Genomic DNA, 27,912 nt, shown 5'->3' with positions numbered 1-27,912 from the left:
TTTGGATGAGCTTGAAGACTTGGCTCTTCCGGGAGGCTTTTGGTGACTGATCTCTGTATGATAGACCTGTTGTCCATTACAGTGAATGCCTTCCCCAGTATTATAATGGCACTTTATAGCCACCATAGCTGAGTAACCTCCTTCCCTTGAGAACATGATTTATTTGCACTTTTAGCACTTTGGTCTAGATTCTTTGAACCTAATCCATGATTTTAACATTTTATCTTGTATGTGGTTTTTATGACTTGCTTTTATTGTTTGATTATTGATTTATTGGTTTTATTGTTTTGTTTTTATGGTTCTGTTCGGGCTTGGCCCCATGTAAGCCGCCACGAGTCCCTTCGGGGAGATGGGGCGGGGTATAAGAATAAAATTATTATTATTATTATTACTTGACCACAACTTTCATTTCTTCCATTCTCTTAGCTACTTAAACATTTTCTGATATTTGATCACTTTTGCTGAAAGTTACTATTTCCAGAACTTTTCTCATTTTTCTTTCAAGTTAATGAAGTCTTCAGCCCATGTGGTGTAACAGAATGGAACCCACACGTTATATAGGCTCCCCTTCTCACCATAAAGCAACCAGTCCTCCTCTCTCTTCCTGCTGTTCACTATTCCTGCATCCCCTTCCTGCATCTTTGGCTTGTTAACAGAGTGGGACATGAACCTGCACTTCTTGTTTTCTACATACGTTATCTCCAAAGAGCCATGTACATATAGGGGCCAATATGTATATCAAGATTGATTACTAAAAGCTTGAAAACTTTAATCAGTTTAATTGGCATATGAATTAAACAAGTTATATAGAAGGACCTCTGTGGACAGAAACCTCAGTGTCATTTTCTCTTTCTTTTCCATGACTGTTGTGATATGTTGTGAAATAACAATGGCAACTATAATTTCTAAAGCCTATGATCTGGGAGTATTTAGCAAACTATGAATATACAGTAGTTCCTCCACTTCTATTCTCCACTTAGATGTTCAAGGTTCTCATGGAAATGAAAAAAAGTGATTACAAATTCTATATTTTTCCTAAGATTTTTCCTCACACACCATATGCACATACACAATCTAGTGATCATGACGGGGAGGGAGTGGAGACAGGGGTGAAAGCCTCTCCCATATCCCAAAGATTGGAACCAAGATTGTTGTTTTCACATCTCTAGTAACACTGATGGGAAGTTAAGGAAGTTGGCCCGCAGAAGAAGTGAATGGGATCCCACTAGCGATGGGCATGCAAGGTTGCAAGTTGCACACCCCTGCTATATATCAGTGCTTCTCAGTCTGTAAGGTAAAGACAGTGATGACAGCCCAGTCGAATCAGTCAAGAGTTCATGCCAAAGTTTCTGAAATGACTGGAATAATATGCAAAGGCATTCATTTCACCAAGTCCTCTCATGTCTGAGGAGTAGGAAATGCTCCACTGGATGTCATCACTCAGCAACTTTAAAGAGGCAGTAACTGCATACTTGTTACACCATGCACACACACTTAATTTATTAACTTGGATATGTGGCAGTTTAAAGATCTTAATAGTCATTAAGATAATCCCAGAGGTCAGCCACAACTGTGTTATCGTCACATTTTCACAATAAAAAATTTAGGCTAAAGCTCCTTAATACGAATTTCAAGTAATGTTGGGCAAATAGTATTAAATTGCCTCATTGGAGAACTGTTTGCTGCGTCAAAGGTTTTAACTAACATGCACACACTTCTCTCATTGCAGTTCCAATAATTATCCCCAGATGGCAATTTACATAGGGAACAGTGTAAAGAATCCATGTGCTGCTGGCGTTCTCAACCTCAATCAGAAAGTATGGGCGTTCAAGAATGTCACTGTTTATTTTTAATTGCTCTGTCCCTCCTTTATGCAAGTTCAAGCGGTCACAGATGTCCAAGTCTATTAGCAGAATAGGTACGAGATGCTACTTTATTTGCTGGGAGGGTTCCTTGAATTTAGAAAGCAGCTGTTTTGCAATGTCCCCAGTGCCCAGTGGGCACCAGCCGTCAATCTCAGTTAGCAAAGGGTCAGGGCAAAAAAAGGTCAAGGAGTGTCGTGATCCACAGTATGTTATAAAAACTGCTTTCACGATTAGTTTATAGAACAGTATAACCTCTCACAGGTATCCTATCCCAGCATTCCACAAACCAGACCAATGGGACAGAAAATATAATCTAACTTCCTAATATTCTCTGTCTATCCATGTATACTGACAAGAGGCAATGGGAGGGATAGCCATACGCAATAAGCAAGGCACGAATTTAAAAGGTAACTATAAAAGTAAACTCACATATTTGCTAGTTTTGTTCAATTTCATAAAATGAACATGACATTGTTACAAAGAACTATTGCCAAAAAAAGGTTTGTTTTCACTGCTTTTATTATTTGTTTATCATTGTATCATATATACATCCCAAAATGTGGGTATTATTCTCCATTACATGCATACTGCTACTATTGCACAGCATGCTATGAATTTTCTTCATATTATTGTCCATGTGGAAAATCTTAAACACATCTGACAGTGATACTCTTTTTTATACAGACCTTTTATGCTACCTAGGGCCATCTTTCTCCTCTTCATCCACAGATCAGCCAGAAGTTATTTTAGCACCATTGGCATTGGGAGGGTGGTTAAGGAGGTCTGACAAATAATAGACTTTAGTGTTGGGCTGAAGTAGCATGACTGCAGTAAAAAATCCAATAATAAAGGCTGAGCTGGGAGAGAATAGGATTCTGGTTCTAGCCAATCCTACTGTAACTATGTGTTTGTATTTACAACAGATAAAGTAAATAGTAGCCCCGTGAATTCCTTACCAAACAGGCATGAACTACAGAACAGATTAAAAAGAAGACAGGCAATAAGCCTGCTTCGTCAGCTAACTCTAGCATGTTAAAATAAAATATAGAGCAGTAGGTACTCCCCCCCCCCCCCCACACACACACACACACCCAAAAAGGGACTCTTAAGAAAAGTGCGGGTTTGTAAAAGAAAAAATGATCCCTGGATGCATTTTCAAAGAAGCATTCAAGTGGAATCTAAAATATTCAAAATGTTATTTCTTTATGCAAGGTACATTTGACATGGCTATTCTAGTTCATATGGAAATATCACTAGTTTTGCATAAAATATTAATTGAAAAATGCTCAACAGTTTCTTTTTGTAGTGTATCCTTACTCTTTCCATGTCACTTGTGTCTTTGGTACCGAATTTTCTATAAAAACATCTGCTTCATAACTGAAACATGTCTACAGCTGCAATCACAAGTCCACTTAGAATGCATGTCACTGAACATAGTGGGATTTCTTTTTGAGAAAGATGCATAGGATTTCGTTGTTTTAAAAGATGAAATGTTAAACAGACTTATATTTGAATAAATGGAAACCCTTCAGATTTAGATAGGAATTTCTTCTATAGTCATTAATTAATTTGGTCCAAATCTGAAATATTACATTTTAAACATGTTAATATCCTATAACATACTTCTTCTCTATAATTTCTAAATACATACTATTTTAATCACACAGGAAAATAATAATACTCGTATGTTTCACAACCTTGTCACACAATTTTATTGTGATAGCTTACTAGTTGTTTTTTATTTTGCTTAAGGTTACCCCCCAGAGAAGAGTGTCAGAGCCTTTCGCTGGAAAGGTTTTTCTGCTTTCTCCATCATAAAAATATTGGCCAGAATGATTTCTTAGGTCTTTGTAATATTTTGACAGAATACATGAATGGGACACATCATCTTATTGCAGCCAGATTCAAAATTACTTACCTGTTGCTATTGATATCATTAATAGTATGTCCTGAACTAATTCTCTTTTCACCTTCTCCCTATTGCAAAGATGTGGCAGGACTAGTTGGCTGTCCCATCTTTCCAAAAATGTTCTCTCTTTATATTTTAGCCATACTCTTTTTAAAAACTCAGCCTCTGGCTTCCACCATCTTTTCAAACTACTTTATTTAACAATTATGTCTGAAATCAAACTGCTACTCACCACTACAGTACATTCACTGAATCAAATGCTGAAGGGCATAAGTTGCATTGATGTGATGGCTAATAGCAACTGGATTTAGAACACTATATTGGAGTTGCACACAGTACTATGTAGTATTTTCAAAAGAATTACAGTAGAGTCTCACTTACCCAACACTCACTTATCCAACGTTCTGGATTATCCAACGCATTTTTGTAGTCAATGTTTTCAATATATCATGATATTTTGGTGCTAAATTCGTAAATACAGTAATTACTACATAGCATTAATGTGTAATGAACTACTTTTTCTGTCAAATTTGTTGTATAACATGTTTTTGTGCTTAATTTGTAAAATTATAACCTATTTTGATGTTAAATAGGCTTTTTCTTAATCTCTTCTTATTATCCAACATATCTTCTTATCCAGCGTTCTGACGGCCCGTTTATGTTGGATAAGTGAGACTCTACTGTATTATGTTTCTCAAAAGTAAAATGGAAAATAAATGGATACATGGGGGGGGGGTGGAGCAAAGTGGGTCTTAATTTCAAAGTATCTCATTTACTCTTTTTATGAAGATGTTAGAGCAAGAAATTATCAACTTACCTTCAGGGCAGGAATCTCCACATTGTCCCCAACACTAACAGAGCCGGAAAGAATAGTTCCTGTCATCACAGTGCCTTGACCTTTAATGGAGAAGCAGTGGTCAATAGCCATGAGGAAGGGTCCTGAGGGATCTCTTTTTGGTAAGTAAGCCTCTGCTTTCAGAACCTAAAAAGAAGATAAAATAAGCCCCAGATCTTGATGAAATATCACATCAGTCATGCAAGTAGCTATATGTAGGACTGAACTGAAAACCTATATAACATATTGCAAATTAAACTACAAACAGCAGCAGAGCTGATTTAGAATTCTGCAGTGGGAGAAAAGAGGGACAAAGTCTTCTGTATTTAGTTCAGCTCTCTGATAAGAAGGTTCAATTTGAATCCCTTTGTAATGTTTACTGTCCATATTCTTTATTTCAAGTTTAAGATCACATCAACACCTTCTGAAGAGCTGTTCTTTAATACCATAAGTATGGGATGGTAAATTTATAAACTGAGATTCTAGGGTACACTCCCCCCCTCCAAAAAAAAAACCCTGAGCTAAACTTAGAAATATTTACTTGCTTACTTACCGTACCTACTTTATTTATACCCTGCCTTTCTCCCCATGACGACTCAAGGTGGCTAACTATCATATCCTTTGCTCACAATTTAAAACAAAACCAATACAACCAATTAAATAGTACTGTGTGGATTTTGGCTAAAATGCAGATAAAATATAATAAATACACTTAAAATAGCATTTAAAACTCACAGCCCCCCTCCTCCCGAATCCCACTCACATCTCTCCAGTGTGCCCCTTATTCTTCTCCAAATGCCTACTGGCAGAGAAAGATCTTTACCTGCTTTGTATTTTGGAATTCTGGATGTTCTCACTTGTAACTTTTGTATAAATAATTTGTTAGAATAGTTGTAGTTCTACAACTAATTTCTCCTCAGTGTTTCTATGAAATAAACAGGTCTGTCTTTATCAAGTCTAATCAGGAGCAAATCCCACTAAGTTCAGTGGGTTTATGTCAAGGTATGGATACACAACATTGCAACTGTAGTGAATAACCACAGGTGATCTATTTCTCATTCAAACACTTGTTTTTATTTTTAAAAAGTGGTTAATTTTGAATAGTATTAATACAGAAATGCATCTCTTTAAAAGTACATAGCATCTCTTATGTTCAAGGAGGCACTAACTCATATGAACCTGAATAAACTGACCTTACAATTAGACCCTCAGGTGAACAATTATGCAATAATATGGGGAGGGGTCTTTTATATTTTAATTTGCCATGACAGGATAGATACAAAATCGAGAATGTCATTAACTGGCACATTAAACATTGGGGTCAATGTCAAGAGGACTAAAGATGCCTATTTTCCACCATTTTATTTACAAAGCACTACTTTAAACTTTTTCCTCAAAAGGAAATTTGTTACAAACATAAAATACAACCCTTCATGCATGAAAATGCCTATCATGCAAACAGATTTTAACTATTGATAATAAGGTACATACCTCAATTAATTCCGAAACTCCTACTGGAACCACAGTTTCTGGGGCTTCTGGTCCTCCAGGCTTTGCAGAAACAGAAACTATAGGGCATCCATGAAACCTGACAATAGAAAGTTCCTTCTTTTAAACCCATCATTTCTTTTTCTGTCTTTCTTTCTTTCTTTCTTTCTTTCTTTCTTTCTTTCTTTCTTTCTTTTAAAAATCAAAACAAAAAACAAACAGATTTACAGCCTACACAACTCTCAAAATGATTTGGGGAAGAAAACTACATTATTGAATGGTAATACTACCCTGTTTCTCTTCACCAAAAAATTCTAAGAAAACAAACATGTTAACCATCAACTCATTCAATTAATGTTGTTGTTTTTAAAAATGCAAGCACAAGTGGACCAACTATAATTTGTGTGAAAACTAAACACTGCAGAACATTCTCTTTAAAATACGGCATGAAACGAGGATCTTTTACGTTTCTTGCAGATGAACTTTTGTCAAGTCTCCATGTTCTGCTCTCATCAGAAAAGCAATGCTTTTTAAAAATGTGCTGCAATGAAACTCAAATAAATAGCTGGAAGCAAATTACATAACGGAACACCTCACTTGCCAATGTTATTGAGTGATATACCTCTTCGTTTCTACAGTGTCCTCTTTTGCCATATGACCCATAAAAGTGGGATACAATGAGATCACTGCACTCTCACTTGTTATTTACCATCAAGTCAGCTTCGACTTATAATGATTCTATAAATAAAACATTTCCAAGAGTCCCAGCCATCAAATGCCCCTGCTCAGATCTTGCAAACTCGGGATTCCTTGATTGAATCAATATGTCTGCAATGTGGTTTTCCTTTCCCCCCCGTCTTCCACTTTTCTCAACATTATTGTCTTTTCCAAAGAATCATGTTGTCTCATGAAAGGAATATAGCTAGCTACAGTTTAGTTATACTGATTTCTAGCAAGTTGAGATCTGATTTGTTGTAGGTTCCATTTATTCAGCTTTTCTGAATTTATTCAGCTTTTCACTTTGTCAGTTTTCTTTACTGTGGACCCTTCAAAACCATATATAGAAACCAGAAGTGCTATGACACATAGGATTCTCATTTGCAAGTGATATTTAATCCTTTTATACTTTTATGAATTTGGTATGTAATATATCTTTGTATATAAGGATCTCATATAGTTTCTTCGTAACTGCCTTTCAAAGTGTTAGTCTCTATTTTGATTTAAGACTGAGATGGATTTGGATTTGAATGGATTCCACCTCTACAGCTTGAAGCAGAAATCTTGCTACACCATCTGCCCCGATGATCTGCCATCTTCATCAAAAGGTTCTTACCTGAAGAAATTGGTTATTCTATAATCTTTGCTTCAGTCTTCTTTTTATTTTGTCTTGATAATATGTCCCTCAATTCATCATTCATCCCTATTACTCATTTAAATTTTCCTTCACTTTCTCAGATGTCATGAAGGAGGTCTCTTGTTTTATCTTTTCCATCAACATCTTCTATTTCATCACACTGCTCATTGTAACAGTTACTCACAATCCATGATTGGATTGTGAGTATTTCTATATCCCATTTCTATAACCTAATCTTGCATTTCACCTCTTTTAATCATAGAGTTTCATGGTTCATCCAAGGAGGTTTTTCTTTATTTTTGGCCACAGATAAGTGCCTTTTTGCATTCAGTTCTGATAATTTTCCTGATATTTTTGCCCCAGAGTTCTCCCTCTATTCAGTTATCTGAAGAATGTGCTTTTAGTAAACAAACTATTGGCATCACAAAATGCAATAAAACAGTCTCCTGCTCCACCTGTTGAACCTAAGCCAAATTCTTCAAAAATGTTTGGTTCTGTTGTTTCCCATTTTTCATTCCTATCAACTCTTATCAACATGTGCTGTTTTGATGTGGGTTCAATTTCATCATGGATGAAATTATTCTGATTTCTTCTGAATTATGATAATGTTGGTACATATTCCATGAATTCTTATTGATATTACTCAATTAGATTTTGCAATGAAATCCCCTGACTGCTTTTGATATATCTTTTTATTAATGCTACCCCATTTTTTCATAGATTGTCATTGCCATAATAATCACTACATAATTGATGGAAAGTGTCCTGTTTTATTCACTTTACCTCGTCAGGGACTCAATGTTCATATGTTACATTTCTTGTTTTATTCAGCATTGCTTCCTCTGATTCACACTTCTAACAGTTCCACTTTTATTATACATGCTATGCAGCTTCAGACTTTACTTTTACGCCTGCATATCAGCAGCTGGATATCCTTGCTGTGTCATTAGGCAGGCTATGCATACATATCCTTTATCATCCATACTAACTAGTTGAGTGTCTTCTGATCTAGGGGTCTCATTTTCCGACACCATAAAAGAAGTATACTATGGCCTCTTTCCTGTGATGTCTCATGGGCCATGTAGTCCCCTTCCTAGTATTATTGTGGCAGACGAAGAGGAAAACTTGGGTTTCCCACCGTTTCAGCCAGAATTGGAGCCCCTGCACCTGCAAGATGTTTGCCCACAAGAAGTCAGCCAAACAAGCCTTGAGCAGAAATCTCCCCCGTTCTCTCGCCGGGATAATTATAATCGAGATAGAGGCGCTAGGGAGGCGAATCGCCGAAGCGCCAGAATCGCTGCCAGACAATTAGCTGATTAAGCCTGTTTCCCTTGGGAAATCTTAAGGAGTCATGCATCTGGACACAGTATGGGTTTCGCTTCTTGTTCCCCAGGGAAAGTGTTCCTTGGCGGGAAAACAATATCCTATATAGGTGTTTACCCGCAAGGAAATCCTTGCGGAGTCAATTCGTCAGCTTCAGGAGTGAGATCGTGTGTGGACTACGCTACTCCAGTTCCTTGTTTCCAGGACCTTGCCACGGACCTTGTTCTAGTTCCAAGCCTGCCTTGTCCCCGGACCTCGCCACGGACCTTGTTCTTGCTTCTTGCCTCTTGTTGCCACGTACCAAGTCTTGTTTGCCAAGAATCTAGTTTGCTTCCAGCCTTGTTGTCAAGCTCCATTGGACTAAAGGACCCTGTCATTTTCCCCACACTTTGCTTAGCAAAGTGTGTGTTTCGGTTATTGGATTATAACTTTGGACTCTAATATCACATATTGGACATTGTTTTCCTGGACTATATTTGACCTTTCCTGAAAGGTCTACTTCTGAACTATATTCTTCACTTGTTTTTATTGACTTTATATATTCCTTTAATAAAGATATTAGATAGAATCTGGCCTCTGCGCATGGTTATTGGTGCTCTGTAGCCTGGGTCCTGACATTTCCTTAGCTAATAAGAATTAGCTAAAATATGATTGCCTTTACTTTTGCAAGTGTGTATCTACACTGTAGAATTCATGCAGTTTGAGATCACTTTCACTATCATGGCTCAGTGCTATTGCATCTTGAGATGTATTGTTTGGTAAGACACAAGCATTCTTTGGCAAAGCCTAAAGGCTTTGTAAAAATATAACTCCCATGATCCATGGCATTGAGGAATGGCAGTTAAAGTAGTATCGATCTGCATTAATTCTACAGTGTACATGCATCCTAAGATTAGATAGAGTCATGATACCTGCAATATCAAAGATAGTATCTTTTTCAATTACTGGTTGCTTGTTAATACTAGTAGGAAGGTATTACTATATTGAAGTTTTGTTCATGAACATCCCAAAAGTCATCTGCTTAGCTACTATGCAAACAAAATACTGGATTCATCTATTTCTCTCCTTTATGCTCACTTTTGAGATTAGAAATCAATGAACTTATGAAGTTTACTTTATGGCTATATTTAACATAGTCTAAAATCTGGAGTTTCACAGCACTGCAAAAAGGAAACAGTAAAAGGACCAAGTTACTTTACTTGTCAATATAAAATTCAGTGCAAAAATGTTGACGATGGGTTCTACAATGTTAAACAAGAACAAAAAGAGCCACCCCCCATTACATTTTCTTCTTTGCCTGAGGCCTCAGAAGTTGTTCGCCTCACACTGCAGTTCCAAAGGATCTTAGATTTGGTTGGGTTGGAAGCAATGCCAAGACAGAGGGAGCCCCAGTGTCTGAAAATCATAATAAGCAAGCAGATAAAGGGCGATAACAAGCTAGCTCCAGGGTCATGCCTCCAGTGAATCAGATTCTTTATTTATCCTTTCTTATTCCACTATAGCTTCCTCACAGAAAGATGAGGAATTTTGTACTAGTATCCTTTGTAAACCACACATTCATTTCCCAGACATTGTGAACAACAGATAGCTGTTCTGTCTATATGTATATTTGCAGCACTGAACAGCAGCCACGAGAATGTCAGTACTATATACACTGAGAGTATTTTGGACTTTTCTTTCTTCTGAGGCAGGTACGTCTTCATGCAGTCAGAATCCAGTAAGGGAAGAATGGCTAGTCCCCATGGCACAATAGCACAGAGAAGAAAATGTTCTAAATATATTAAATGTTCAGTTGTATTGAGAATTCACTTGAGCCTCATAACAAAAACTGGCAAGAAATTTCTCAGTCACAGGCATGTCCATTGCCTTTCCCCCCCACAGGCTTAAAAACCTTAGATTTTCATCTCAAACGACCAGACTCTGGGGAAAGGAACTTTTTGATACAGCATGAATGTTCATGGGAAGTTTGATTCTCAAAGCTGTTCCAATGCAGGCCCCACTGGGATCACCACTCAAGTGTGTTGCCCTTCCACCGAAATTATCTAACACTAATCCTATATACAAGGTATTTTCTCTGTTTATGTGCCATAAGCCTAGGGTACCCTGGGACAAAGCATGATAAAAATGTGTACTGAGAATTCTAGTGATTAGCCATAAAGCCTCTAGAAATTTAATTATTTTTATCCAAATACTTTTGGGCAATCTCCCACTAATAAATATAAATTAATGTTGAATTAGAGGGTTTTTTCTCAGTAACAAAGCTCAAACACATTGTGTATTGCTCTTTCAAATTTATTTACATACAGAAAACCTTGAGTACAAACAAGTTTTTAATAGTCACTAGTATTACAATAAAATGAGAGATTTGCAAAACTTCTCATTGGTATAAGTATTTTAGGGCAACTATTCTGAAACACTGCGAAACAGTATCAAGCAAGGATCAAGGGTGCTAGTTTTCTGATTATATGTTAAGAAGAAGAAGCAGAAGAAAAAGAGGAGGAGGAGGGGGAGGGAGAGGGAGAGGGAGAGGGAGGGGAAGGAGGGGAAGGAGGGGAAGGAGGAGAAGGAGGAGAAGGAGGAGACTTCATTTATGTTCTGCCCTATCTCCACGAGGGGACTCAGGGCGGATTCCAACCAGTAAAAAGGAAAACATTCCATGCCTCAACAAAACAACAAATACAAACATAGGTACAGGTAAAGGTTTTCCCCTGACATTAAGTCTAGTCATGTCTAACTCTGGGAGTTGGTGCTCATCTCCATTTCTAAGCCAAAGAGCCGGGGTTATCTGTAGATGCCTCCAAGGTCATGTGGCCGGCATGGCTGCATGGAGCACTGTTACCTTCCCGCCGGAGCAGTACCTATTGATCTACCCACATTTGCATGTTTTCGAACTGCTAGGTTGGCAGAAGCTGGGACTAACAGCGGGAGTTTACCCTGCTCCTCGGATTGGAACCGCAGACCTTTCGGTCAGCAAGTTCAGCAGCTCAGCGGTTTAACCCGCTGTGCCACTGGGGTTAACATGATAGTGCAAAATAACCCAACATATAAAAGCAAACTGTAACATAACACCTAAAATTAAATAAACATAACCTATCAAATAAATTATATCTTACATAAAACATCAAACATTGGTATCAATTTTCAACATCAAGCCTCATTATATACAATGGTCTCGTAAAATGATATGCCTTCTAGAAAATGATAAAATCAAAATCCCTTTACATCCAAACTTCTCCTTCAGGGTACCTTACAATATAAAAATGTCACTGATCCATGACATAACCACATACTATGTGTCAGGAAAAGTACATGAGCCCCCAAACAAGTAACACAAAGAATAAACAAAGCACAAGTATTACATTGCTTATTTTGACCATGTGTCTTAGAGAATTTCTGTCCATTTCTGACAGTTGCAGGTGTTTTCAACCCTTCTCTTTCTAAGGTACTAAAGGTTTTCACACAAAAATCAACTTAGTGAGCAGACAGAATCTGTTTTTATTATAACTGAGCAAAACAGTGTGTCATACCCCAGCCACCTTTGGTTTCTGAACCTGATTCAGAAATGAACTTTGACCAGGATGAAGCTTATTCTGACTTTTTGCCTAGTCCGCAGAGCTCCTTCCAATTACAGAGCCCAGCTGTTGAAAGTTCGGATGCTTCCTTAATTGGGAGAGATACAGAAAATATTACTCCTGTGGCTGAAGCAGATGTCCCGAGTTCCCCAGGGAATGTATCCTTTAACAGAAGGGAGTTTCTGCATCGTCAGAGATCAGAAAAACAAGGGCTCCGAAGGAGTCAACGTTTGGCATCTCGAGGGGATAATAGATAGAAAATTCCCTTGGGAACCTCTGGGGAGTTTGGCTTCCCTTCGCTGTGATCAGATCTAAGTTTCATAAAAGTGCCCTACACTGTGAACACTTTACGGTGTCAACATAGCGATTTCCTGAGAACAGTTCACCGACTCTAGTTTCCTGATTTCAGCAAGCCAAGTTTCCTGTTCCTGGCAGCCAAGCCAAGCTGCGACTCCCGATTAGAACCGGAGTAAATTCACTTCCTTGCCTTGTTCCTGAATCAAGATTGGTTTTAGCTTCATCTCGTTCCTGCCTTGATATCAAAGACTTCCTAGTGACTTTGGACCTTGTTATTCACTCTTGCTTACTTGGTGTTTTCCCCGCTCAAGAACTTTCCAACAGTTTTGAGCGTGTTTCGGTTTCTGGACTTTGGACAATAATATTGGACATTTCTCTTCAATTCTTTGGACTAATTCATACTTTTTTATAAAGGACTATTGCTTACTCATCCTTTCCACTTATTCATTCCTGAATTTATAATTGTCTTAATAAAGATATTATATGATTATTGGTCTCTGTTTGGTTTCCAGTGCTCACGCTGCCTTGGGGTGCAACACAGTGAGTAGTCATAGAAAAAAATTCAGATTATGAAAATAATGAAAACTTGGATGAATCCTGTGTCCTCAGTACACAAAATGAAAGCAAGAATTACTTTATTGCTTGTGGATTAAAAAAAACACAGTGTAAAGCAGCACTGAGTATTTTGCCCATGTGAACTGCTAGACAACAAATTGCCTTTTTTCATCTTCGCCAGGCAAGGAAATTGGCATCCTACCTTTCAACAGAAGCATTGGCAACGGTAATCCATGCAACAGTCACCACTAGGTTAGATTATTGTAACGCTTTATACGCCGGCCTTCCAAAGATAAAAACCCAAAAGATCTGAATGGTCCAAAATGCGGTGGCCAGGCTGCTAGTGGGATCATCTATAAGATCCCATATTACACCGATTCTGAAACAACTGCATTGGCTACCAATAGAACATCGGATCTCTTACAAGATACTGATCCTGACATTTAGAGCTCGAAATAACCAAGGACCATTATTTCTTAGGGACTGCCTCATTCCTTTTTTCCATCAGTGGTCACCTCGATCCTCCCAGGAAAATCTCCTATACATACTGGGCCCTAGGGAGGTATACCTGGAAGCCTTTTCGACCTATGCTCCAATTGTGTGGAACTCATTGCCTCCATATATTAGAGCAAAATTGGAGTTGCGACCTTTTGTAAAAGTGCTCAAGACTTGGCTGTTTGGTTGTGCATTTAAGTAAATCAGATCTAATTTGCCAAATAGTCACTGTTGAATGTTTTTATGTTGAATGTTTTTATATTGTGGAATGATATTTTAAATTGTAAGTTGCTCGGAGCACTCTGGTGGAGAGCGACTAATTAAGAAATAAAGTGAAGGTGAAACCCACAACATCAGTAGTTTGGGGATACTTCAAGGTCTGAATTTAGGTTTTGGCAGTGACCAGGATTATGTTTTCAGTTAAAGTAGTATCAACTGTACCTGGTCCTGGAGAAGTCAGACCTGGTCAAGATACATGCTTTTAATTATGTAACTTTGAATTCTATGTTTATGCTGGGTTTAGTTGCCATGTAAGCCGCACCGAGATGGTGGCGGGTTATAAGAATGAAGTTGATGTTATTGTTATTATTATTATTATTATTATTATTATTATTATTGACACAACAACATTGTATAACAGAGCAAACAAGATAGATATGCTGGATTTCGTTTCACAAAATAACAAGTCGAACACTTCCCAAGTGTCTAGGATTGTGTGGAGTATTTTTGGATGATGTGTGCAGATCCCAGTAGGGCGGCCTTTTGCAGTTGGCAGATTGTAATTTTGTCAATGTCTATTGTTTGCAAATGCCGGCTGAGATCTTTTGGCACGGCCAAAATCATCACCAGGACCATCTGTACTGGTTTCTGCCAGAGTCATTGAAGTTCAATCTTGAGGTCCTTATAGCGGCTGAGTTTTTCCTGTTGTTTTTCGTCAATGCGACTGTCATCTGGGATGGCAACATCAATGATCCAAACCTTTTTCTTTTCCACAATGTGATGTCTGGTGTGTTGTGTTCCAGAACTTTGTCAGTCTGGATTCGGAAGTCCCACTATGGACTTGTCAACATCAGAAGAGGAATTTTCCAGGGAAACTCATTGTCCCCTCTGCTTTTCATTATTGCCATGATCCCTCTGTCAACTATCTTACAAAAAACAAATCTCGGCTATCAAACATCTAAGAAATCTGAAGCTGACCTGAAGCTGTATGGGAAAACGGAAACTGAAATCCTGTCTCTGACCAACACTGTCCGAATTTTTAGTACTCATATCAGCATGGAGTTTGGCTTGGAATATTACAGCTTGGCATGTTACAGCTGGACAACATCAAGTATGAACATGTGAAGACTGTGGTCAGTAAAGAATACACAAAAAGGGTCAGGAAAATTCTCAAAAGCAAGCTCAATGGAGGCAACACCATCAAGGCCATAAACACCTGGGTAGCTGAGGAGATGATCAATGGTTTCGTCGGTTTCCTTGCACAGTCTGCATTTTGGGTCATCAGCTGATTTTTCGATCTTGGCCTTAATTGCCTTTGTCCTGATGGCTTGCTCCTGGGCTGCAAGGACCAGACCTTCTGTCTCCTTCTTCAGGGTCCCATTTGTGAGCCAGAGCCAGGTCTTCTCCTTATCAGCTTTTCCTTCAATTTTGTCAAGGAACTTTCCATGCAATGTTTTGTTGTGCTGTAAGCTCTAGGTTGCAGTGCGGTTTTCTTGTACTGGTTATTTGTCTGCTGTGCTTTGAGGAGTTTCTGATTTTTGACTTCAATCAAAGCAGGTTCTTCACTTTGCTTTACATATTCTGCCAGGGAATGTTCTTCTTCTTTGACTGCTTGTTTTACTTGTAAGAGTCCTCTGCCCCCTGATCTTCTAGGCAGATATAGCCGGTCAACATCACTGCGAGGGTGCAGTGAATGATGAATGGTCATGAGTTTTCTTGTTTTTCTGTCCAAATTGTCCAGTTCCATCTGTGTCCAGTTTATGATGCCAGCAGTATATCTTATGACAGGTATGGCCCAGGTGTTTATTATTATTATTATTATTATTATTATTATTATTATTATTATTATTATTATTATTATTATGCATGGCATGGTTACATCCCATTTGGATTACTGTATCTCTCTTTATGAGCGCATTAGAGCCTTCTGGAGAAGCCCTTCTCACCATAACAATGACTAATTATTGAGTGTGACATCTAAAGTGATCTATAGCAGAGCTTTCCATAGTGTGTCATGACATGTTATTGTGTCAGCTGCAGTCTGTAGGTGTGTCACACAACTGTAAAAAAAATGTTAGAAATTTATGTTACAAATCATATACAGTGTTCCCTCACTTTTCGAGGGTGTTATGTTCCAGGGCCACCCGCAAAAAGTGAAAATCTGTGAAGCAGGGACACTATATTTATTTTAATATTAATACATTATGTTAGTAGTTAGCCGGCCTTTCTCCCCTTTGCAAGCCTGTTTTGCACTGTCGTTGTTTTAGTTTGGTGAGGTAGGCCCCAGCAATTTGGTAGAGAAGACTTTAAACCTGCAACTCCCAGGATTTCCGAGCCTTGGGCCCTGGCATTAACTCGCCTATCCCGGGGAGCCAGTGAAGCCTTCCTTACCTGCCAGCTCCTGCCGCGCCCTCCCTCTCATCCATGTCCAGGGGCAGCTCTCCATTGAGGTGTTGTTGCTGCTGCTTCCCCTCCTCAGGGCTGCCCCCTTTTTCCATGTTGCTCTGGCTGCCTCTGCTCCTGAAACCAGGGAAGAAGGAACACTGCTCCAGCCAGGCCACTCCATGGTGGGAAACGTGGAGGACTCGGAAGAGGGGCCAGGGTGAGAGCGCATGCACAAAAGGCAGGCACCGCCACGGCCTAGTCCTCTGTGAGTTGCTTTGTGTTGTTTGATTGGTTACAGTTTGATAAATAGATACCACTTTTGATTTGACAGCATTAAGGTCCAAGGCATTCTGAGAGTGCCTTGGACTACAAGAAAAAGCACAAAACAATGAGTCCGTGAAAAACGAACCGCAAAGTAGCGAGGGAACACTGTATTTTTAAAATATAGATGAAAGATGAAAGAGATATGTTGTGTCCCCATACATTTTGTTCTTAAATGTATGTATTTGCCCATATCGCTTGACTTAATCTTCAGTTGGCTAGTAAAACTGAGTTACTTTGATTGTGCTTTTCCTACATAGCAGGGAGTTGGTCTAGATGGCTTATGTGGTCTCCTCTAACTCTATGATTCTATTATTCTACTATGCTGCAAAATGATGCATGTCTTAAAAGCGTGTCGTGAAATGTTTTCCAACATAAAAATGTTTGGAAAGCTCTACCTGGAGGATAATAGGACATAGAAACCAACAATGAATACTAGCACTATTGTGTTTTTAACAGTTACGTAGAAAGGAGTTCAGCAGGGAATATAAAAGAGTACAACTTTTCATATGATTATGCAACTGGAGTTTGAGAAATACACATGCTCACATACTGTTATGATTGAGCCTCATGGCTCTGTTACTGACAGACGTGGGCGTAAGACTCCTCGAGAGTCAGATACTCTCGAGGAGCGAGAAAGGAAAAGACTGCGAGACATTTTTGCAGCACCATCTGACGAAGAGTCTTTTGAGGGGTTTACGGAGAGAATGGAGGAGGGGCTGGTTAGCTCGGAGGAGGATGAGATGGATTGGACTCGGGTAAGGGAGGAATTGGGTGCCACTGGTCATGATGGGATAGAAGATGAATGGGGACTTTCAGGATTAGACCCATGGCTTAGCTGGAGGGATGGGACGGGATCCACAGCTGGAGATGCTGTGGGGTGTAGTCAGAGGTGTTCCAGCTCTGATGAGGAAAGTGATGAGGAAACGCCCGGGTTAAGGAGGACAGCTGGCAGTGATGAGGATTTGTAACTGGCATAAAATGGGGCTTGGGAGCAATTGCAAATTGCGTTGGGCAAGGTAATCTGGACAAACGCTTGGGATCTGTGTGGGACGCTTTCCTGAAGACTGGTGTGTTTTCCTGTGCTGAGACGTAAGTTGTTTTTGGAATTCAGGGACAGACGGCGGGAGGAATTGTGTGGGCATTTGTTTGTGCAAACCTGTGCTTACTCTTATTAGCTTGACCTTCCGTCGTCTTCTTGACGGACGCCATCTCCTGCTTTGAAAACTCGGATTGAACTGACCACGGCTTGCCTTCCCCCTTCTGGACTTGGAAACTACAAACGTCTACTTCTGGCTTTGAACCACGGAAAGGAACTGGGTCTACTCTTCTGCTACAATCCTTGGCTGATCTGTTCGTGTTGGAAATCCTGTCTGCTGTGTGTGTGGGAGCGACGCAAGTTCCTCTAAGCACCGTGTTGGCAGCAGAGAGGAATCTGCTGCCAATTAGTTGCATTCTTTTGTTCCTTGGCTTTTGTTTTGTTTACCCTCAGGCTGAAGCAAGCAGTTTGTTTTTACCCGGATTAAACTTCGGTTTAATCCGGTTTATCTTTTGTACGTTTTTTCCTTGTCCCTTTTTTGCTCCTAAAGGCTAAAATTGCCTGGCCCTTGTGTTTTTACGGGCATTTTTGAGTTCTGTAATTAAATAAACTCTGTTATTTTGAACCTTGTGGCGTTCTGTCCTTGACACATACACATACCTTCACCTGGCCTAATCTGTGTGCACCACGAGAAAATCAGTCTTCAATGCAAGCAGTCTGATTAAATGCCAACCCTTCCTTTCTAGCTTTACCACTCCTTAACAATATGTACGACGTTTTCTGAGGATAGTCAGCAAGGATGCAATCCTACATTCAGTAGACATTATAGTTGGGAGCTATAAAACTGGCTTGATGTTAATGAGATTTGTATTACTAATTGTTTAGTAAGTATCAGTTCAGCTCACTGGAAGTCCTTAAGTGCCTTTCTGTATTCCTCTGCAGCCCCCATACATTCATTAGAGCCCACATCCATTCAAGAGGAGAGAGAAAGGAATCTTTTGTGTGGAAATATATGCAGTTCACTAAAAGTGCCCAAACTGGCAACTATAAAACAGTTGCCAGTTTGGGCACAAACAGCCCCAAAAGAGAATAGAATAACTTTTAAAAAGAGAGATGTTAGAACAGGTTATTAAAAAATAAACCCAAGTTACCTATATGAGGGATCTGATCTATATACAGTAGAGTCTCACTTATCCAAGCTAAACGGGCCGGCAGAAGCTTAGATAAGCAAATATCTTGGATAATAAGGAGAGATTAAGGAAAAGCCTATTAAACATCAAATTAGGTTATGATTTTACAAATTAAGCACCAAAACATCATGTTATACAAAAAAAATTTGACATAAAAAGTAGTCCAATATGCAGTAATGTTATGTTGTAATTACTGTATTTACGAATTTAGCACCAAAATATCATGATATATTGAAAACATTGACTACAAAAATGGCTTGGATAATCCAGAAGCTTGGATAAGCGAGGCTTGGATAAGTGAGACTCTACTGTACTCTAAAACAGATTTTCTCAATCAAACTTCCTTGGTTACTATGGGTTCTGCAAAATATTATAATTGGAAAAAAACACTTTTATGGGAGCTGCAGATATATTAATTTTTCCCTGTCTAGAAAATATTCTATTTCCAGGATAAAAAGGAATGCCGATATCCCCAAGAGGGAATCATTCAGACTATCTATTCTATTCTACTACAGAAACACATGACAGATTATTAGTGTCATAACATAATGAACAAATATAGATGTTCAGAAAAATAAAGTTCGGCTTTAGAAATAATCTCCCATCCCCTCAATTTTATTTTGCCCTTACAGAGTCACAAGGCACTCACAAAGGGAATGGAAGATGCGCTACAAAGCTTCCCAAGAAGATACTGGTAAATACAAATACTCATTCACCACTACTAGACATTTGATTGAGAGCAGTCATCAAAGTTAGCATAGCTCCATCAACTGTTGCTAATAAGGATTGACAGAACTGTTGCTAGACCATCATATAGAGCAGTCAATGGAGTTACAACTAGACCGTCACAATATTAACCTAGATGAGGGCACTGGCCACCAACCTTACTCTTGCCCTCATCCAATACGTATTTGCATTTTCTTTAACATGGAAATAATCGCTGCTGCTGCTGCCATATTGTTGCTACTATTTATAAAGAAAAAGTGAATGCATATTGGATTGCGGTAAGGGTCTACTGATATCTACAGATTACAATGTTCAGGTAACACAAATGTGTCTACATTTTTAGTAGTACTATTGCAGCGGGGAAAAAATCAATTATACAGATTTTAGTTCTTCTTTAAGGATACCAAAATTATAATCATCCTTTTCCTTCTTCTTTTATTACTGCCACTTGCAAAACCATTACAACCACATAAACCACAACTGAAATCCACAAAAAAGCCCAGAGCTGGAGGATTTCAAAAGCCAGTGAGGACTAGTATCTAGGGAAAAGTTCCCCATTATCAGGCTGTATAAACTGAAAATATCCATAACAACAGGATTAGAGAATACTACAGCTACATCCAACTTCGATTTTGTCTAAGCAGACAGATGCAGGCAGATGCAGTGTGATGAAAATTGATCACAACAGGACTTTGATGATTCCACCTGATTATCTTTTAGACACAGACTATGCGGGCATTTAACCACCCAGAACACTAAGAAGGTATAATTGTGGTGGCAACTTTATTTTCGGGGGTCACTGGCATACAAAAAACCTGAAAATGAGCTGTAATCTGGTTTCTTCACATATATTCCATGTTTCTGGCCCTCAGATGTCAACCATACCATTTTTATCATCCTCACTTCAATAGGATACATAACACTGTTAAGTCCTCAGCTTGGTTGTGGATATTTGCGAAAGTTTACAGTATAAATCCAGAGGTCAGCTACTCAAATCTATGTGACATAAAGCTCATAATTGTTGTGATGTCCTAATTTATTCCAGATAAGGTCATTTCAGTTGATTGCCGAAGGACTTGTCAAAAGTAAACGCCACATAGTGTTCAATACCATCTTCATCATCCCAAGTGGAAAGGGTAAATAGCTCCAAGAAAAATGCAGGCAACAAAATCAACCCCTGCACATGGCATTCATTGACCTTGCAAAGACACAGTGAATTGTAAGATTCTCCTGAAAATTGAATACCTTGATAAATCTGTGAACATCCTGTGGCTCCTCCATGCTGACGTGGTGGCAACAGTCTTGGGCAGCAACAACCCCCCCCCCAAGTGACTCATTTCTTGTGGAATAAGGTGTCAAATAGGGATGTGTTATTGCCCCAACATTATATTTCATCTTCATTGCTGTGCGTCTATATCTTATTGACAGGAAGCTTCCCACCAGTGTGGAAATCACTGATTAAAGATGACAAGCTCTTTAAGCTTAGCCGGCTGAAAGCAGTGGAACTCTCTCCCCCGGACTGTGGTGGAGGCTCCTTCTTTGGAGGCTTTTAAACAGAGGCTGGATGGCCATCTGTCGGGGGTGCTATGAATGCGATTTCCTGCTTCTTGGCAGGGGGTTGGACTGGATGGCCCATGAGGTCTCTTCCAACTCTACTATTCTATGATTCTATGATTCTATGAAAAGGATTCGACAACTTCTGTTACAGCACTTCAATATGCAGGCAATAATGTAGTCTGTGCTCATTCAGAAGAAGATCTACAAGCCACTCTAAATACATTTGAAGAAGCATATGAAAAGCATGGCTTCTTGCTGAACATCAAGAAAACCAAGTGCTCTACCATCAGGCACCAACCAATCCCTCTGCAATGCCAGAAATAAAGCTTAATGGTGTAACACTAGAAAATGTTGACAATTTCTGCTACCTAGGCAGCTACCTCTTCACAAAAGCCAACATCGAAACCAAAATACAACACCATCTGAGCTCTGCGAGCACAGTGGGGTTTTTTAATGAAGCAGATAACGTTCAAGGATTGGACATTCATAGAAATACCAAGATGCTTGTTTATAAAGCGACTGTCCTTCTAACTATGTTGTATGCCTGCAAAAAGACACTCTCAACTTCTGGAAATATTCCATTAGCGTTGCCTTTAAAAATCTTGCAAATCTCTTGGGAAGACAGGAAGAAAAATGTCAGAATTCTGCAAAGCAAAGCAAAGACCATCAGCATCGAAGTGATGATCCTCCACCATCAACTTCGCTAGACTGGCTACGTTGTCTGAATTCCTGATCACCATCTCTCAAAGCAGTTACGTTACTCTCAGTTCAAGAACGGAAAAGGAATGTTAGTGGACAGCAAAAGAGATTTTTAAATGGGATTAAAGCTAACCTTAAAAAATGTGGAATACACACAGAGAACAAGTATGCCCTGGCACTTAAAGGTTCTAACCGGAACTCAGTTGTTACCAGTAGTGCTGTGGATTTTGAAGAGGCATGAATAGAGGGCAAAGGGGAAATACTTGCCAAGAAGAAAGATTCAATAAACCTGTTGGGACCACCTTCCATCTGGAAATGTCTGCACTACGAAAGACCATGTGGATCCAGAATAGGTCTACAGTCACTTACTGACTCTTGAAAGACAATCATACTCAGCTACGAGTGATAATCCATGATGATGAGCATTGTGGTTGGTGCACCAACAAAATGCTAAATCTTTCCTGAACCCTCAGACACTCAGAACCATATAGTTGTCAAAAATCAGAAGTGTTTTAGGATACAAAATCAAGAAGTTAATTTTGAAAAGTCAAAAAGAGTCTAAATGAATAAGCATTTCAACACAAATTTGCATTCTTTCAGTACAAATGCTATGATAAGGTCCCAGTATATACTAAATCACATAGATGTTCACCTGAAAAAATATGAGAATCCATGACCCTCTCCTTAAATAGCCAAAGGAAAATCAAGCATTATAATGTATTAGTCCTTTTTTCCATAGAACAGCACTTGTGCTTTACAATCTTTTCAATCTAAGACATGCTGGAAAGCCTAGTGGCATGACTTCTAAGAAATTATGGTCTTCAAATAGACCCATGGCTTTAATAGAGCAGGAGGTGAAAGGCCTTTTAAAATGACATTTGTATTCTTGATTTATATTTACTGTTTTGGTCAACCCTTCAGTCAGAAATGTAAAGACAAATTTTTCAGGCTATTGAAGGTCATGCAACATCTCTTTAAAGTGGTCATTTTCTTTTGATTTATAACAAGATTTTACATTTAGCCTGGTGTCAGCAGTAGCAATAATCTCAACACACATAAAAGAGAAAAAAATTGTTCATTTTCTGGAGACAACATTGAGAACTAAAGATAAATTCAGTTGAAAGGATTCAGTTTCACAATGCAACTCACCTGAATATGCCTCTTAACTGAACATCTGTTGCTATTATGCTCCAACATAACAGGTGCATCACAGATGTACTGTAAACTGAACTTTCTAGCAAGTAAATAACATTTCAGGAAATCCTTCAGTTCATCTTGTTATAAAATAATAATTTTGCATAGTTTTTGCAATCCCACGGACCTTGTTATTGAAAGCATATTCTTGCACAATACTGAAGCCAGAGATATTATATTACCTAGCTTATTTTACAAGCAGACAAAATTATAAAATTCTTTATCGGGCTGTTGGTATCAATCAGAAATGAGGGCTTTGTATTTTTAACGACTCCTGAGAGCACAGTTGCAGATATTTAATAATAATAATAATAATAATAAAACTTTATTTATACCCCGCCACCATCTCCCCAACGGGGACTCGGGGCAGCTTACATGGGGCCATGCCCAGGACAATACAATATAGCAAAATATAAAAACAACATATCATAATACAATTAAACAATACAATAAATAATCATGTACAGTACAACACAAAATCAAAAAAGCAATATAACAGGGCGGGCCGCATGAACACTCAGTTAAAACTTGGGGTGAGAAAAAGATAAGAATAAAAACCACGGGGAACAGGGACATAAGATAGAAAAACAGTCTAGAGGATAGATGTTGAGGGGAGTAACAAAAGAAGTGTATAACAGTTACTCTCCGAAAGCACACCGGAAAAGCCATGTTTTTAAATCTTTCCTAAAGGCTAAAAGAGTGGGGGCTTACCTGAGTTCAATGGGCAGTGAGTTCCATAATCGGGGGGCCACAGCAGAAAAGGCCCTCTCCCTTGTTCCCACAAGGTGGGTCTGGGATATAGGCAGTGGCAACAGGAGGGCCTCCCCTGATGATCGAAGAGATCGGGCAGGTTTATGGTAGGAGATACGGTCACGAAGGTAGGTGGGTCCCAAACCATTTAGGGCTTTATAAATGATGGTCTGCACCTTGAATTGGGATCGAAAAATGAACGGCAGCCAGTGGAGCTCCTTAAACAGGGGAGTAGATATCTCCCTGTAACTTGCCCCCGTTATTAATCTGGCAGCCGAGCGTTGGACCAGTTGTAATTTCCGAGCCGTCTTCAAGGGAAGCCCCACGTAGAGCGCATTACAGTAGTCCAGTCTAGAGGTAACTAAGGCATGCACCAACGTGGTCAAGTCAGACTTCACGAGGTATGGTCGCAGTTGGCGCACGAGTTTTAGCTGTGCGAAAGCCCTCCCGGCCACCGCCGACACCTGTGCCTCAAGCGTCAACGCTGAATCCAGGAGGACCCCCAAACTGCGGACCTGTGATTTCAGGGGGAGTGCAACCCCGTCCAGCACAGGTTGCCACCCAATACCCCGATCCGACGAGCGACTGACCAGGAGGGCCTCTGTCTTGTCAGGATTGATCCTCAGCTTGTTCCTCCTCATCCAGTCCACCACAGCGGCCAGGCACTGGTTCAGCATCCGAGGGGCTTCCTTGGATTCAGATGGAAACGAGTAGTGGATTTGTGTGTCATCTGCGTAGAGATGGCAACACCCTCCAAAACTCCGGATGACCTCTCCCAACGGTTTCATGTAGATGTTGAAAAGCATGGGGGATAAGATAGACCCTTGCGGGACCCCACAGGTCAAAGGCCAGGGGTCCGAGCAGGTATCCCACAGCTTCACCATCTGGGAACAGCCCTCCAGGAAGGACTGGAGCCACTGCAGAACCGTGCCACCAAGCCCCATCCCAGAGAGCCTCCCCAGAAGGATACCATGGTCGATGGTATCGAAAGCCGCTGAGATGTCCAAGAGAACCAGCAGGGTCACACTCCCCCTGTCCAGCTCCCTGCGGAGGTCATCCACCAAGGCGACCAAAGCCGTCTCGGTACTGTGCCCAGGCCTGAAGACTGTGAGCGGTCCAGAAAATCAGTGTCATCTAGGAACTCCTGGAGCTGCGTGGCAACCACCCGCTCCAGAACCTTGCCCAAAAACGGGAGGTTGGAAATTGGTCTGTAGTTGTTACATACAGATGGGTCTAACGAGGTCTTTTTTAATAGCGGTTTTACTACCACCTGCTTGAAGCAGGATGGAACTGACCCCTGTCCCAAAGAGGCATTTATTATAGCCACAAACCAATCCAACAGCCCCTCTTTGGCCAGCTTAACCAGCCAAGAGGGACAAGGATCCAGAGCACAAGTGGTCGCCCGCACAGACCCAAGAATCCCCTCCACGTCATCAGGAAGAACAAGCCGGAAAGAATCCCACAAGATCGGACAGACAGGTACCTCGGTTACCTCCGCTGGTACTACAATTAAGCTGGAGTCCAACTCATGGCGTATCTGAGCAACTTTGCCTGCAAAATGGTGCGCGAAATCGCTGCACCCAGCTGCCGAGTCATCGGGAAGCCCCTGGGTCTCAGGAGGCCGCAAGAGCTCCCCAACAACTCGGAACAGCTCCGCTGGCCTATTGGCCGCAGACGCTATGCGGGCAGTCGTGAAAGCTTTCCTGGCTGCTTGCAAAGCCACAGAGTAAGCCTTAATAGCTGCTTTAGCCCATGCTTGGTCAGACACATCCTGAGATTTCCTCCAGATGCACTCTAGTCCCCTCCTCGCACGCTTCATCACAGCCAGCTCCTCAGTGAACCAAGGAGTCGACGTGACTCTACGCAGCGAGAAGGGACGTTCGGGAGTGATCGTGTCCAATGCCCTTGCCAACTCACTGTTATAGTGCTCCGCCAGGACATCGACAGGAACACCAGTCTCCAGAACAGGAAGATCCCCAAGAGACCTCAGGAGTCCATCCGGATCCATCAGCCTCCTACGGCGGACCATCTTAGTGGGTCCACCACCCCTGCGTAGGTTAGAAGACACGGTGAGACTTAAACAGATCAGATGATGGTCAGACCATGACAATGGAAGAATATTTTGCTCTTCCACTCTGACTGTCCCACCGTCCACAATAAAAACAAGGTCCAACGTGTGTCCCGCTTGATGAGTGGGCCCAGATATAACTTGAGACAGCCCCATGGTCGTCATGGTAACCATGAAATCCTGAGCTGCACCTGTCAATGTGGTCTCGGCATGAATGTTGAAGTCTCCCAAAACTATAAGTTGTTGGGAGACCAGGGCCACATTAGAGACCACTTCTGCTAGCTCGGACAGAGAGACTGCTGGGTCGCGGGGTGGACGGTACACCAGCAGAATCCCCAAGCTGTCTCGGGCTCCCACCTTCAAGAAGACACACTCAAACCTCGAGGGTTGTGGAACGGCGCGTCTGATCAGGGCGATGGACTGCCGAAAGATCACCGCGACTCCTCCTCCTCGCCCCCCAGTCCTGGTCTGCTGATGCACCACAAAACCCGGTGGACACAGCTGGGTGAGATTCACCCCACCCAGCTCGTCCAACCACATCTCGGTGATGCATGCCAGATCCGCCCCCTCATCCAGGATTAAATCCTGAATAACAGCTGTCTTACCATTGACAGATCTGGCATTCAAAAGCAGTACCTTAAGGCCGGGGGGTCTGTCCTGAAGACTACCACACCTATTCCTCTCCAGGGTCGCAAAAACTCTGTTGCGCTTCTCCCTGGGTCGCAAGTGACCGCTCTTCCTCTTCCTCCTCCCCCACACCACCTCGATGGTGCCCCACCCGTGGGAACCCTCTTCCCCCTGATGGATTGGCTGATTAAGATTGCCTTCTAAAGGGGTTAGTCAACTGTCCTGGGATTGGGAGCCCCCAAAAGTATTTCTTTGTTTAAGGAAGGAACCCATCTCCATTTGTGGGAGAGAGAGGGAATCATCTGACATGACGTCATCTGACATTGAAAGGGGGCTAAACAAAGGTAATGTCTGTGGGCGGGATTGGGAGGTGGAACTGGCATAACTTAAAATTGGGGAGAGGGTCTCAAAGTGGAACTCTGAAAGGGGGGCCAACACTGGCGAGCATTCGACCCCGTTGTTTGATATTATTAGATCTTGTGTATCGGAGTTCAGCCCGCTAACCAAGGGGCGAATCAATGGATCTACTAATACCCTTCTAAGAGTGATGCCCCGCAGTTGTAATTTGGGCCCAAGTGAGAACAATTCCTCTACTAACAATCTGTCTTCCAGTCCAATAAGAAGACATGAGGAGCGGTCCCGGGAGTGGTAATCTCTACGAAGCCAGTCAATGGTCTCGATCTTCACTTCCGACCAGCTTACAGATAGAATTTGCGATAGAGATATCTGGACCGCTCGCTTAGATGTCCATCTGCCTCTGTTCAGTATTGAGTCTGAAACTTCCACTGCCACCCTATTAGTTCGTAACAGATATTGGGAATTGCAGGGAATGTCCAGCGATTGTCCAAACAATTCAGAGGCTGATGCATTGTTAGTCCTCTGAGAAACTCTGTTGGTCTCCTTCCAGCCATCCCTCCCCTGTCCCTCTCCCTCGGATAGCAACCCCTCTCCCCCCCTAGCCACTTCCGCACCAAACCTATTGGCTACCTTCTGCTCCTCCAGCCTCTTCCTTCTTTGGCCTTCCAGAGCACTAAATTCCTCTTTGACATTAGTAAAATTGGCTGGTACAGTTGTTCTACTGTCTATAGGAGAAGGATTTTTCGCAATCAGGGAAATTCCTTTAAAAAGAAGATCAATTTTCTTGTTCAGTATCTCAATCTGAAGCAAGACAGTACTGAACGATTTCCCCAAAAGGTCACATAGGTAAGAAAGATCATTCTTCCTCCGAGTTTCCTGCATACTCATTTTCTATTACCTTCTCAATGACCATCCAATAGTAAACCACTCAGATCTTTCACAAATTCAGAGTTGACACCCCGTTCCTAATTCAGCCTCTCACACACTAATATGTCAACCTACATACACAAATCATCTATCACATTCCAAAACCATCAAATCAACCATCAATTAAACTCGAGGTACTCTCAAATCCTATGTGATTACT

At 40.7% G+C, this 27,912-nt stretch overlaps 1 protein-coding gene across 2 annotated transcripts in view; it reads right to left on the bottom strand.

The window, feature by feature from the left end:
• Window positions 1-27,912, bottom strand: part of eefsec (eukaryotic elongation factor, selenocysteine-tRNA specific) — a 241,221-nt gene that overhangs the window by 144,790 nt on the left and 68,519 nt on the right. For both annotated transcript variants that reach the window (XM_062969818.1, XM_062969819.1), the window contains exons 3-4: window positions 6,101-6,197; window positions 4,592-4,756 (exon numbers count right to left, since the gene is read on the bottom strand). In XM_062969818.1, the coding sequence (XP_062825888.1) occupies window positions 4,592-4,756; window positions 6,101-6,197 (262 nt within the window). The remainder of the gene's footprint in view (window positions 1-4,591; window positions 4,757-6,100; window positions 6,198-27,912) is intronic.

The sequence above is a fragment of the Anolis carolinensis genome, chromosome 2, assembly GCF_035594765.1.
Source record: "Anolis carolinensis isolate JA03-04 chromosome 2, rAnoCar3.1.pri, whole genome shotgun sequence".
Taxonomy (NCBI): domain Eukaryota; kingdom Metazoa; phylum Chordata; class Lepidosauria; order Squamata; family Dactyloidae; genus Anolis; species Anolis carolinensis.
The sequence above is the reverse complement of the archived record's forward strand: the minus strand, read 5'-3'. Positions and strand labels throughout refer to the sequence as shown.